The 13,679-nt window shown below is 66.2% G+C and overlaps 1 protein-coding gene across 2 annotated transcripts; it reads left to right on the forward strand.

Annotated features, from left to right (window-relative positions):
• The first annotated feature begins 717 nt into the window (after window positions 1–717).
• FARSA (phenylalanyl-tRNA synthetase subunit alpha) lies at window positions 718–10,656 on the forward strand. Of its 2 annotated transcripts, none has more exons than XM_044994887.1 (14): window positions 718–915; window positions 2,960–3,097; window positions 3,450–3,548; window positions 3,903–4,021; window positions 4,632–4,724; window positions 5,967–6,095; window positions 6,622–6,737; window positions 7,114–7,198; window positions 7,665–7,764; window positions 7,898–8,066; window positions 8,421–8,498; window positions 9,226–9,340; window positions 10,063–10,201; window positions 10,430–10,656. In XM_044994887.1, the coding sequence occupies exons 1-13, from the start codon at window positions 748–750 to the stop codon at window positions 10,166–10,168; spliced, it is 1,515 nt and encodes a 504-aa protein (XP_044850822.1). In that variant the 5' UTR covers window positions 718–747; the 3' UTR covers window positions 10,169–10,201; window positions 10,430–10,656. The 2 variants fall into 2 exon arrangements, 1 of the variants encoding a protein (XP_044850822.1); XR_006574541.1 differs by having other exon boundaries at window positions 10,063–10,235.
• The last annotated feature ends 3,023 nt before the right edge of the window (window positions 10,657–13,679 follow it).

The raw sequence follows: 13,679 nt of genomic DNA on the forward strand, positions 1-13,679 counted from the left end.
ATCCACCCATGGCAGCTGTGCTGTAAAATCCTCGGGCAACAACCAAGGTGACTAGCCTGTGCCCATCACCATGGTAACCAGGTGCCTTGGCGTGTAACTTGGGCCCATCGCCATGGCAATGGAGTGCGTCCTCACAGCATGGCCTGGCGCCTCAGAAAGTGTGATATACATGTTGTCATGGTAACCAGGCACCTCATGCCATCCTCACACCATGTCACAGCTGCCCAGGTGGGTAGGATGGGCCCATCACCATGGTAACGAAATGCCTCATCATCATGTCAGGGACACTCGGGTGGGAGGGATGGGCCTGTTGCTGTGGTAACCAAGCCCCTCATGACATCTCCTCAGGGCGTGTCTCTGGAGGCCCCAGTGACCCCCTGAATGTACCCACCTGTGCAAGCCTGCCCTGTCTTCCCCCTCCAGGCCCCACACCCACCCCACAGCTGGCACCTGACAGAGACAGGGCGTTAGCAGGCTCCCTTTTATGCCACACTCAAGATGGCAGCCACCACGCGGCCGTCACGATGTTGCCCTTATTGCCACACTCAACATGGCGTCCGTCCGCTCGTCGATCGATTCCTGCCACGCCCAAAATGGCACCCGGGTTGGGCCGCCCCTTTTGTGCCACACTAAAAATGGCGGCCACCGCGTGGTAAACCCCCGGAAGTGGGGTGTGTTTTTTCGCGACCACTTCCGGGGCCAGAGGTCACCCGGTTTTTTCCCGCCCCGCCCCCCCCCCCGGCAGGGATGTCCCCCGCCATGGCGACGGACGGGCCCGCGCTGGCTGAGCTGCTGCTGCAGCGGCTGGAGCGGGCGGGGGGCGGCGGCCTGGGCAGCCTGGAGGCGGCCGCGGCGCTGGGCCTGGAGCACCAGCAGCTGGTGGGGGCCGTGAAGAGCCTGCAGGCGCTGGGGGAGGTAGGGCCCGGGGGGGGCAGTGGGGGGAGATGGGGGTCCCGGGGGGAAGTGGGGGTCCCGGGGGGAGGGGAGGGTCCCGGGGGGAGGGGCAGTGGGGGGGAGGGGGTCTCAGGGGGAAGTGGGGGTCCCGGGGGGAGGGGAGGGTCCCGGGGGGATGGGCAGTGGGGGGGAGGGGGTCTCAGGGGGAAGTGGGGGTCCTGGGGGGGAGAGGCAGTGGGGGGTGGGGGTCTCAGGGGGAAGTGGGGGTCCCGGGGGGAGGGGAGGGTCCCGGGGGGAGGGGCAGTGGGGGGGAGGGGGTCTCAGGGGGAAGTGGGGGTCCTGGGGGGGAGAGGCAGTGGGGGGTGGGGGTCTCAGGGGGAAGTGGGGGTCCCGGGGGGACTGTCGAGCCTGAGGAGAGGCAGACAGATGGGCAGGGCAAGGGGGAGCAGGGGGGAGGGGAGGCTCATAGGGAAAGGGGAATGGGGGTGGGGAGGGCCACGTTGAGGTGGCCTTCAGGACAGCAGCTTCTCCCCCCCCCCCAATTACAGAAGGTCCCTTCTCCTGTACGGTAACTCCTCACTTAACGCTGTAGTTTTGTTCCTGAAAAATGCGACTTTGAGCGAAACAATGTTAAGTGAATCCAGTTTCCCCATAAGAATTAATGTAAATGAGGGGGTTAGATTCCGGGGAATTTTTTTTCACCAGACAGAAAACTATCTAGTCTATAGATATACACACAGTATATGTTTTAAGCGAACAATTTAATACTGTTCACAGCTCCGACGATTGTGAAGTTTGGTTGAGGTGGTGAAGTCGGAGGGTGGGATATTTCCCAGGAAATGCCTTGCTGCTAAATGATGAGCTAGCACTGGGCTGAGCCCTCAAGGCTTAACACGTTGTTGTTACTGTAGCCTCTCACACAAGGCAGCACTAACACGAGGGAGGGGAGACAGCCCAGTCCGTGTCCCCTCCCTGCTCTATATGGAGAAGGGGTAAGCGGGGTGCAGGAGTGGGGGGGAGAGACACATCCTGACATTAGCCCCCCCTTCCCCCCCTGCACAGCAAGCAGGAGTTTCTGGGAGCAGCTCCAAGGCAGGGGGCAGGAGCAGCACGTGGCAGTCGGGAGAGGGATGGCTGAACTGCCGATTGCCAGCCTGCTGGGCGGCTACAGCACAGGGAACTTAGGGGACTGGGGAGCTGATGGGGGGACAACGCCGGTCCACCCTGGTTACAAGCCCCCACCAGCGAGCTGCAACGGGCTGCGCGTCCTGCAAGCAGTGGACAAAGCAGGCAGCTGCCAAACGATAGAAGGGAGCATTGCACAACTTTAAACGAGCATGTTCCCTACTTGATCAGCAACGTAACAACGAAACAGGACGACTTTAAGTGAGGTGTTACTGTATCTCTCTTGACCCTGATACCCTTCCACACACCCACTGCCTCTGAAATCCCTCCTTGATCCTCTCCCCCCAAAACCATCCTCCTTGTCCCTGTCCTAGTCATTCCTAGTATCTCTTTGATCCTTGCAGGACCTCTCTGCACTTCTCACCCTGCCCTGCTTGAACAGCCATGGAGTTGTGCCAGGTCCCGGACGGCCTGGATAGGCTGAGCTGTGGCTGTTGGCGTATCCATGGTATCCCTATAATCACTCACTGTCTTTTTAAGCTTGCTCTGTTGGTCTCAACGATGTCTGGTGGCAGCAAGTCCTGCAGATTTTTCACTTGAAAAATACATAACCTGTGGAACTCCCTGCTGCAGGATGTTGCTGTTGTCAAGAGCTCAGCAAGATTCAAAGCGGAATAGCAGAAATATCCTGAAGGGCGATTGCTGATGCTGAAATAAGAGTCCCAGAAGGGATAAAAACTCCTCATGCTGCCCAATCTAGGAGGGAACAGGAGGAGACCTTCATGGGGGCAAATTACCCCTCCCTGCCTGGTCTGTGGCTCTCGTGACTTCCTCTGAAGCCCTTGGTACTGAACACTGTCAGAGACAGGATACTGGGCCTTGGGTCTGGTCCAGTGTGACGGTCCCCGTACTTCACAGCTCCCCTGTGTGCTCCCCTCAGGTCATCGAGGCTGAGCAGCGATCCTCTAAACGCTGGGAGCTGACGCCCGAGGGGAAGGAGATCGTCCAGGAGGGAAGCCACGAGGCCCGTGTCTTTGACAGCATCCCTGCCGAAGGGCTGCCGCAGAGCGAGCTGATGGTGAGGCTGACTTCCCATCCCCCAGGCCTCACGTCTTCCTGCCAGAACTTCGCTGTTCTTCTACGTTCTGCCGCCTGGGAGGCAGGACTCCTGGGTTCTCTTCCTGGCTCTGGGAGGGGAGTGGGGCTAGAGACCGGAGCGGGTGGGGGCTGGGCATCAGGAAGCCTGGATCTCATTATAAAGTTGGGATGACTCTGGCCTTCCCCAGGAGGGTCCTTGTGATGCTTGACCAAGTGTCTGTAAACAGCTCTGCGCGCTGGGAGGGCAGAATTCCTGCTTGTCCCCCCTTTCCCTGGGGGTGTTTCTCTTCTGCTCCGCCTGGATCTGAAATCTCCCTTGTGTCTCGTTGCAGAAACTGCCGAGTGGGAAAGTGGGGTTCAGCAAGGCCATGTCCAGCAAGTGGGTGCGGCTGGACAAGAACGCGGACGGGGGTCCACGCGTCTTCCGGGCTGTGAGTGTTCCGTGGCGGGGCTTTCCAAGCTGGGCCCCAAATCCCCCTTTGAATCTCCCCTCCTGGGCCGAGCAGAGACCCTTCAGCTCTCGCAGGTCGAGCGGTGAGCGCCGGGCGGGCGGTTGGACCCCTGGGCGGAAAGGCACTAGGGAAATGTACAAGGTTATTCCACCCTCTGCCAGTGGGAATGGCGCGGGGCTGTCAGCTCGAGCCGCTGGGCCAGGCTGCCTGGGCACCTGTGGAGGCTGCTCCCTTGCCCTGCTGGGGATGGGGGATGCTCCCACGCCCAGGGGTGTTCTCACACCCAGCTGTGTGCCTCTGGGGGGTGCTCACTGCTGCCCTCCTGGCCCCCAGGTGGAGAGCGTGCAGGACTCGGTGCGGGAGAAGCTGCAGCTGGTGCAGCAGGGAGAGGCTGAGAGCCTGGAGGAGAAAGACAGGAACGAACTGAAGAAGCGGAAACTCCTGATGGAAGTGTGAGCTGAGTCCCCCCCACCCCGTCCCCTCCCTGGCTTGGATCCCTCTGCTGCTGCAGCATGGTCAGGAGTCAGGGATTCTCCCCAACAGTAATGTGGGGTGCTGGGGCTCCCCTGTGCTCAGGGAGTCTGATTGTCCCTGTGGGGTGCACATTCCCCTCTCCCCACCAGAGGGCAGCAGCTGGTGGGTCTGTGCAGAGTCCCTAATCCAGTCACTCTCCAGGCCTCTGCTTCTGGTCTGTCCTGTGGTGGTGGGGAAGCTCCCCGTGTCTGACAGCCCCCCAGCTCCCCCCAGGCTGTGCTGCTTAGCCAGCCTGCTGCTGGGCCCCCAGCCGGGACGTCCAGTCCTGCCGAGGGCCGGCTGTGGCCTGGCTCGTGGATTGTAGCCGCCGGCTCAGGCTACAGCGCCCAGCGTGCAGGGTGGCTTGGGTGAAGATGGAATGAGCCACGCTGGGATCTGTCGGCTAGGTGAAGTCCCAAGGGCCCGATGTGGTTCGTTAGGCAAGTGGGCTGCCTGGCTCTGCTGTGCTCTTGCCCCAGTCCCGAGCGATGATCTTCGGCGCTAGGCTTCCCGCTGGGGTCACCTCTCCTCTCCCCTTCATGGGTACAGGATCATCAAGACCTACTGGATCCGGAAAGGCAGCGCCTTCAGCACCACGGTCACCAGGCAGGAGACGGACCTCACTCCGGAGATGCTCGCCAGGTGAGGCGCACGCTGCCTCCGTCAGAGCCGGCGGCCTTGCTGGCCGCGCTGCGCTAGGAACGTGGGGGAGCTGCCGCGGCGCACCCGGAAACGTAGCCCTTTGGAATCCCTCTGCAGGCGGCCAGGGCCTCCCTGCCCTGGCAGGGCTCTGCGGCCTCTGTGATGGCAGGCGGGGGTGCCCCAGGGGGCTCGCACGCTGGGTAAAAGGCCGTGCACGAGGCTGTAAGAACAGCGGGAGCTGCGAGATTGTTGCAGGGACTGTGGGGGGTTTTATGGCTGCCGCGCAGCTGAGTGGGGGTGTGGCCCCGCGCGGCAGGTCGCAAATCCACAGACCCAGGTTTGGCCCAGCCTCCCCTTCGGGCCAGATGCGAGTGGCGTTTTGTCCTGGCGTGTGGGGTCACAACGCCACTCAAAAAACCCGCTTTTGTGCAGTTCTGGCTGGGGGGTGGAACATGGGGTTTTACGGCGTTGGAACCGACCTCACCGAGACTGTGACGTTAACAAGCCACGACCACAACTGTTGAACTCCAATCTCTGAGGCAGCCTCCGCTCTTCCCCAGTGTCTAGGTACTGGAGTCGCTGCTGGGCGGGCAGGGGGCGAGGAGGTGAGGGGATGCTACTGTCACCCGAGCAGCTTGGCGTGCCGGTACCACAGGGCCCATAGGGCGGGGGTCCCGCTGGCTCGGCGGCCATGGGGCGGCTGAGCAGGTGGGCGTGGGGGGTACAGTGCCTCGGGCAGAGCTCATGTCCCCCCTGGCGAGGGGGTGGGGGCTGTTGGCTCAGGAAGCAGCTGGGGTTGCTCTGTGCTTGCTGGGGATGGGAGCGTGAAGCTGATGACACCCGATTCTCCGGCGTCAGCTGGGACAGTTGCCTCCCTCCTGCCCTGGCAGCTCCCACTGCTTCCTCTTTCCCCGCTTCCAGCTACGGCTGAAATGTCGACTTGGCCCCGCTCGCTGCGGGTTCAAATCCCCTGGGGCCCCCTCCCCCCACTGGTAGATGTACAAAGCCCATGTGGTTCAGCCTGGTGGGTCTGTCAGACAAGCCCTGCATGGACGTTGGCTGTGGCCTGGGTCCTCTTGTCCCCACTGTTGCGTGCTGGCTGCTGCTGCCCTCCACCCCAGAGGTGGCTGCATTTCAGTGGCACCGTGGCTGTGGTTGGGTGGAAGGTGCGGTACAAGGCCTGTTACTCAGTCAGTTCCCCAGGGCTCGCCCCCGTGACCTCTCCCCACCCTTCGTCCACAGCGGCTCGTGGCGTGACCTGAAGTTCAAGCCGTACAACTTCGAGGCGCTGGGGATCATGCCCGAGAGCGGGCACCTCCACCCGCTGCTCAAGGTCCGCACCCAGTTCAGACAGATCTTCCTCGAGATGGGGTGAGTCGCGCGTGTGCCCCTTCAGTCCCTACCCTGGCGATTGGCCTGGGGCGTCTGCCCAGGGGCAGCGGTGCAGAATGCAGAGCGTGGGTACCGGCCAGGGGCTGCACAGCTGGTGCCAGCCCTCTTCTTCGGGAGGGGCAGGGAGACAGCACCCGCTAGGTGCCAGCCATCCCGGCCCGGGACTGTTCCCTTCTGCATGATCGCCAGTGTTGCGAGCCAGGACTCCTGGGTTCTGTCCATGGCTCCGGGAGGGGAGGGGGTGTAGGGGTTAGAGCGAGTCCTGGCTCAGCTGTTCCTTTGCTGGGGAGCTTTGGGCAAGTCACCCCCCTCTCTGTGCCCAGTGGTGCCACCCCCCAGGGGGGTGGGTGCGCGTGGAAGCTGCTCTGGGCTCCTCTTGTGATGCCTCCTCTCACCATCCAGGGGCCTTGTGCCCCTGCCAAGGGGTGGCAGTGCCCGCACAGAGCCAGGCCTGCCCTGCGCCCTCCGGAGCGGGGGGTGCTCACTGGTCCCGTGTCTCGCTCAGGTTCACAGAGATGCCCACCAATAACTTCATCGAGAGCTCCTTCTGGAACTTCGACGCCCTCTTCCAGCCGCAGCAGCACCCGGCCCGCGACCAGCACGACACCTTCTTCCTGCAGGGTCAGTCGTCCTCAGCCCCTGCTGCCTCTAGGGGGCGCCGCCTGCACCCCAGGGCTGGCTCCTGTGCCAGCTTGCAGGGACTCCTACCCGGCCAGGGCTCCTTGTCTCAGCGGCGCTGGCAGAGGCGCTGTGGGGAGCGCACGGAGTCTCAACCCCCCCGGGCTGGGGTGCGTGAGGGGCCGGACGCTCACCCAGCCCTGCGGCGAAATGGGGGGTATCTAGCTGGGGGGAGGGTGCAGCATCTTTCACCCACATTAGCCCCACTTGCCACCTCTGCTGCCCCTTGGGTGCCCTCCCAGACCCTCCAGCATCCCTGGTTCCCTGGTGGCTCAGGGGGAGTCACTCCAGCCCCCTTTGCGCCTCCTGGATTCCCCAGATCCGGCCGAAGCCACGGACTTCCCCATGGACTATCTGAAGAGAGTGAAGAAGATCCACTCGCAAGGAGGCTACGGCTCCCAGGGGTGAGCGTCCCCCGCTGGCCGGCTGGGCTCGGAGCCCGGAACAGGCTGATCTCGGGGGGGGGGAAATGGGACACGGGGCCTTTCCCCACTTGGGGGCGCTGGCTCCGAACTGGCCCCAGGGCTGCAGGGACTGGCTGGCTCAGGGGGGTGGGGAATGGGGACACTGGCTCTGATCCAGCCCAGGCTGGGGATGGGATTCGGGGCCTCTCCACTCTAGGCTGCTGCTTCGGGCTGGGCCAGCTCCCCCCCCCCCCCCTCCTTGGCTGCTTGTGGCACCTGCCTCTGTTCCTCGGGCACCGCTTAACCCTTCGGCGCCTGGATTCACAAAGTTCAGCTGGGAGCTCGCCTGCATTGGGGGACTGGAGGGTGGGGGGGCCCGTTCCCCCAGCGATGTGTCCCCTGCAGCCTGGTGCCCTGGGGGGCTCTCCCTGCCCATGCCCAGCGTGTCCTGGCTCTCCCCCCACAGGTACAAATACGACTGGAAGCTGGAGGAGGCGCGGAAGAACCTCCTGCGGACGCACACCACGGCCGTCAGCGCCCGCATGCTCTACCGGCTGGCCCAGCAGGTGGGAGGTGCCACGGCTCCCCCCCCCCCCGGGCGGGGGGCAGAGCTCCGCTGCCCCCAGTGGCTGGGGCTCCAGGGGCCGGGATCCCTGGGCTGGGGCTGTGACTGACACCTCTCTTCCCTGCCCCCCCCAGGAGAAGTTCACCCCAGCCAAGTATTTCTCCATTGACCGGGTCTTCCGGAACGAGACGCTGGACGCCACCCACCTGGCCGAGTTCCACCAGATCGAGGGGGTGGTGGCCGACTACGGCCTGACGCTGGGGGACCTCATGGGCACCCTCAGGGAGTTCTTCACCAAGCTGGGTACGGGGGGCCAGAGCTCCGGGAAAGCCGGCAGGATGGGGGTCCCTGGTAGGGGGCTGGGGCTGGCGTTTGGGGGCACTCAGCGGTACCTGGGCAAAGCCCAACCCAGGGCTGAGCTGCTGCCACCAATAGGCACCAGAGGAGGGTCCTGGCAGGGGGCCAGGCGGGGGGGCGATGTATTAGGGGACATGGGGTCTGGCAGGCTGTGGGGTGGGTGCAGGATGGAGGGCCCAGCGAGGCCGTGGGGTGGCTGTGGGGGGCCCAAGTAGGGTATGTGGGGGGCTGTGGGGGGCCCGGGCAGGGCCATGGGGGGCCCGGCAGGCCGCAGGCTCTCACTGGCCCGTCTCTCGGCAGGGATCAGCCAGCTGCGTTTCAAGCCGGCCTACAACCCCTACACGGAGCCCAGCATGGAGGTGTTCAGCTACCACCGAGGTGAGGGGGCGCCAGCCCCTCGCAGCCGGATCAGCCCCTTCTCCTGCCGGCTGCGGGGGTCTCGGGGGAGGGAGCTGCAGGTGGGGTGGCATGAGCCCCCCACCCGGGCCGAGCCGTGGTGCCGGCTGCAGCGTCTCCGGCCCCCAGCCGGGCCGAGCCGTGGTGCCGGCTGCAGCGTCTCCGGCCCCAATCCTGAACCGCACAAACCGGCCCTGGGCAGCGAGAGGCCCGTGGTCAGCGGGGGGGGTTCTCCTGCTCTCCACAGACGCGCCCTGCACATCCGTGCCTGGCCCAGTGGCAGCAGCCACCCCAGGGATCCCCAGGCTCAGCCCCCCACATCCAATCCCACAGGGACAAAGGGGTCAGGGTTTGGGGTGGGGGCTGGCAGCCCGGCCCCATGGATCCCACTCAGAACAGAACCGTCTGCTCCAATAGCTTCTGTAGATCCCAGGAGTGTCTCTCCCCCGGCTCCATCGCCCTGCTCGGGGGGCTTGGGTGGGACTAACCAAGCGGCCCGGGAGCGTCTCTCCCCCGGCTCCATCGCCCTGCTCGGGGGGACTGACCGAGCGGCCCGGGAGCGTCTCTCCCCCGGCTCCATCACCCTCCTCGGGGGGGCTCGGCCGGGACTAACCGAGCAGCCCGGGAGCGTCTCTCCCCTGGCTCCATCGCCCTCCTCGAGGGGGCTCGGCCGGGACTGACCGAGCTGCCATCTCCCTTCCCGTTGCAGGGCTCCAGAAGTGGGTGGAGGTGGGTAATTCGGGGATCTTCCGCCCGGAGATGCTGCTGCCGATGGGGCTGCCGGAGGGCGTGTCGGTCATCGCCTGGGGCCTCTCTCTGGAGCGGTGAGGAGGACGTGGGGGGTGGGGGTGGGCACGTGCTCACGGGCGGCTTTGAGGGGGCAGTGGGGGCAGTCAGGGCCCCTTGCAGCTCCTGCTAATGTGGGGGGCATAGGGCTGGCCATGCTGGGAAGGGGATGGAGACCCCCAGCGTGTGCCACGGCTACAGGGCAGCTCCCAACTCCTCCCCCTGTGCCCACCTGGCGCCCGGCTCTGCCCATAGATAGTAACAACATGTGCTAATCCCCGTGTAATCCTGCGCCTGCGAGAGGGGGCGTCTGCACAGCCCGGGCGGAGCTCTGGGGCCCAGCGCCCCTCTCCGCGCCAGCAACAGCCTAGATCTCTGGATGGGGAGTGAGGGGCACCGGCAGAGCTGGGGGGGCAGGGCTGGGCTAGCAGGGGCTGTGGGGCGGGAGTGAGGGGCACCGGCAGAGCTGGGGGGCGGGAGTGAGGGGCTGTGGGGCAGGACTGAGGGGCACCGGCAGAGCTGGGGGGGCAGGGCTGGGCTAGCAGGGGCTGTGGGGCGGGAGTGAGGGGCACCGGCAGGGCTGGGAGTGAGGGGCTGGGAGGCAGGACTGAGGGGCACCGGCAGAGCTTAGTCGAGGGATCCCTCCTCTCCTGGGGTTGGGGACGTGCTCGGCCTGTGCCCTTGGCTGCCCGGCGGAGGGTCCCTCACGGGGGGTCAGCAGCAGGGCCGCACCCCCCCTAACACCTGCCTTCTCCTCCAGCCCCACCATGATCAAATACGGCATCAACAACATCCGGGAGCTGGTCGGGCACAAGGTGAACCTGCAGATGGTGTACGACGGCCCCCTCTGCCGCCTGGACGCGTAGCCCCCCGGCCCCCTCTGCCGCCTGGACGCGTAGGCCCCCGGGACCCCTCTGCCCCCTGGACGCGTAGGCCTCTGCCGCCTGGACGCGTAGGCCCCCGGCCCCCTCTGCCGCCTGGACGCGTAGGCCCCCGGCCCCCTCTGCCCCCGGCCCCCTCTGCCCCCTGGACGCGTAGGCCCCCGGCCCCCTCTGCCCCCAGCCCCCTCTGCCGCCTGGACGCGTAGCCCCCCGGCCCCGGGACCCCTCTGCCCCCTGGACGCGTAGGCCCCCGGCCCCCTCTGCCGCCTGGACGCGTAGGCGCCGGCCCCGCCCCATAGCTATTAGTGTCGGCTCCGGGGGCTCCCCCCCTTCCTGGGCAGACGGCTGGCGGGGCACCCCCGGCCCCCTTCCGTCCAGGCCCCAGCTCTGCCCTCCCCGCTGGGGGACGCGGCCGAGTGGCCCGGGCCGGCGCCTGCAGCCTGTGGCGCCCCAATAAAGGGCTGGTGTCTGGGCTGGCGCCTCGGCTCTGTTTGGGATGGGGCGGGGGTGGGGGAGGGCCCCCATGGAGCGCGCTCCTTCCGGCTGGCTGGGGGCTCTGGGGGGGGGGAGGACTCCTGGGTCCTGTTCCTGGCTCGGGGGCCTGGTGGGGGTGGGAGTCAGGACGCCAGGTTCTCCCCCGGCTGTGGGCGGGCAGTGGGGTGTAGGGGTTAGTGCAGGGGCCTGGGTGCTCTCCCTCCCAGCCCTGTTTGTACAGGGGGTGACTGCCCCCCACATGCTGGGGGCAGGGCCTGCCCCACAGCTGCAAAGGCAGGGGCAGCATGTTCGGGGGGGGGGGTGATTTCCTGACCCTCACCCCCTGCCCGGGGTGTGTGCTGGGGGCTTTGTTCAAAGGGGGGTGGGGTGAGCACAGAGCTGGGGGGAGCCCCATGGCCCCTTCCTCTGCAGCGCCTGGATGGGGGGGGAATGGGAGTGAAATCTCCACCTCAGCCCCAGGGCTGGGCTAGCAGGGGCTGCAGGTCGGGAGTGAGGGGGGCTGGCAGGTCGGGGGGGGCAGGGCTGGGCTAGCAGGAGCTGCAGGTCGGAAGTGAGGGGGGCCGACCCCGGGGCTCTTTCACGACCCTCCCCCCTCTGGCGCATGGGCTCAGGGCTGCGTGAACCAGTGGCCGGAGCCAGGGCCATTTTCAGAGTCAATATTTTATTTGACAACCGGACCCGTCCCTGGTGCTGCCTGAGCCCCGGGGGGCCCCTCCCCACAGGTGCCTCAGGGCAGGGGCCATGGCCAGAGCCAAGTGCCCCCCGTCCTGGGTGCAGGGGGGCTTCTGGCTGGGGGAAATGGCCCCCGCTGTGCCCCCCACTCAGCACCTGCCCTTCCCTTCGCCAGCCCTCGCCTTGCTCACCCCCCAGCACAGACCCGCCCCCCCGGGGTGGGGGGGGTTACAGCTGCAGTGCCAGCAGGAAGCTTGGCTGGGGGGGGCTCACCAGCCCCTGGAGCTCCCCCAGCCGGGGCGCTGGCGGCGGCGAGGCCCCAAAGCGGCAGAGGAGACGGGGCTGGGGGCGAACGGCCGTCCCCCCCCGCTGGCCACGGCGGGGTCCCTGCCTGCCCTCAGGCACCGTCCGTCCCGGCTGGGCCTCTGGGCCCCGCGGCGTGTTGGGCTGGTCTCTGGGTGCACCCGCCGGCTCAGCCCCTCCTGTCCATGGCTGGGGGGGGCTGCCCTACGTGGGCTGGGCCCCCCCCTGCAGTATGATGTGCACCTCGCCGGGGCTGTGGGGCTCGGCCGTGGGGGGCTGCACACGGTGGAACCCTGGGGGGGGCGGGGGCGCGGCGTCCGAGTCGTTCTCCTTGTCGGGCTGTGGCCCCAGCAGCCAGTCTGGGGGGAGAGGGGACAGCAGTGAGGGGGGGACGTCTCCCTGCCCCCCAGCTCCACCCTGTGCCACTGCACTCAGCCTCTCAGGCGCGCTTAGTCTGCAGCTCTGTGCGGGGAAACTGAGGCACAGAGCTGGGAACAGAGGAGGGGAATCCTGCTCCTATTTAGGACTCGGGGGTTCTAGCCTGGCTCTGGGAGGGGAGTGGGGGCTAGTGGTTAGAGCGGGGGCCTAGGAGCACAGTTCTCCAAGTGTCTTTATAGCTGCCGCCTCCACCCGTGCAGGGGGCAGCTTGGACTGTTCTGAGCCTGTTGGGGGCTCCCCTGGGTCACAGCCCTGAGCTGCTTGGGGGTGCCTGGGCCCCCGTCCCAGGGAGAAGGACTCTTCTCTCCCCAGAAATGGGGGGAGGCTCCCAGCACGAGGAGCGGGGGCTCCGTCTCCATGGCCCATCCCCTGGCTTCGAGCTCTTGTAATCAGCCCGCTGGCTGCAGAAGACTTTCTGGGGGGTGGGGGTGGGATTTGAAACCTAAAAGCCTCCATTCCCCCCCCCCCCATGGTTTTCAAGTATTTAAAAACTCGAAGTTTTAACGGCAGCTTTTGGAAATTCGGCTGGTGGTTTTGCCGGGTGTGAAACCGCCCCCCCCCCCCCCACGCTGCCAGCACTGTCCACACCGGCGCTTGTCCGTGCGACAGCTCTCGCCGCCCCATCTCCAGCTTGCGGCGGTGGGTTATCGTCTCCCCTTCACCAGGACGCTCCAGCCTGCGGTGCGGGAAGCCCTGCCCTGCGCTGGGCCTTGCTTTGCCCTTCTGGGAAATGGGGCTAATGCTGCCGCCCTGGCAGCGCGCAGGGGCTGCCTGAGGGAAGCGCTAGATCGGAGGGGTTGTGACACAGGAGTCCCCCTGCTGCTGCGCAGCCACCTCTGGGGTGGGACGTGGCTGCTGTTTAACACCCCCCAGCGCCAGCGGGGCAGGGGCAGGGGCAGGGGCAGGGCTCCGCCCCGGATTTACCATCTCTCCCGCCCCCACTCACCTACGAGGTCGTGGGCCAGGTCCTTGATGAGGTGGCCCACGATGGCGTAGGCCACGCCCACCACCACCAGGGCGGCCATGAGGAGGTAGAGCACGGCCTTGGGCAGGGGGATGAGGGCGCGGACGGGCGGCTTGTACTCGCTGTACAGGGGCTGCTCGTTGGCGGGCGAGTGCTGGGAGAGGAGCCCCAGCGGCTCGGTGCGATTGAGGCTGGTCAGGTTCACGAGCTGCAGGGCGGACACGGCTTCCATGCCCTGGCCGGGAGGCACCCAGACGCCTGGGGCGGGAGCTTCGGGGCGGATGGAGACGGCCTGCAGCATGGGGACAAAGGGCTCGTTATCCCTGCTGTGGATGGGGAAACTGAGGCAAGGGGTGGGGCTTGATGGCTGGGAATCGAACCCTGGAATCCTGCCTCCTACCCCCCCTTATCTGCTACACTGCGCAACCTCCTGCTTCGGGGAGAAAAACCCAGACCTGGCCCCACTAACCACTAGCCCACACTCCCTTCAAGGAGGTGGGATGAGAACCCAGGAGTCCTGGCACCCTGTCCGCTGCTCTAACCACTTCACATCACTCCCTGCCAGAGCCCGGGATAGAACCCAGGAATCCTGGCTCCCAGCCCTCCCCCACTAGCTCCCAGTCA

The sequence above is a fragment of the Mauremys mutica genome, chromosome 20 (genome assembly GCF_020497125.1).
Source record: "Mauremys mutica isolate MM-2020 ecotype Southern chromosome 20, ASM2049712v1, whole genome shotgun sequence".
Taxonomy (NCBI): domain Eukaryota; kingdom Metazoa; phylum Chordata; order Testudines; family Geoemydidae; genus Mauremys; species Mauremys mutica.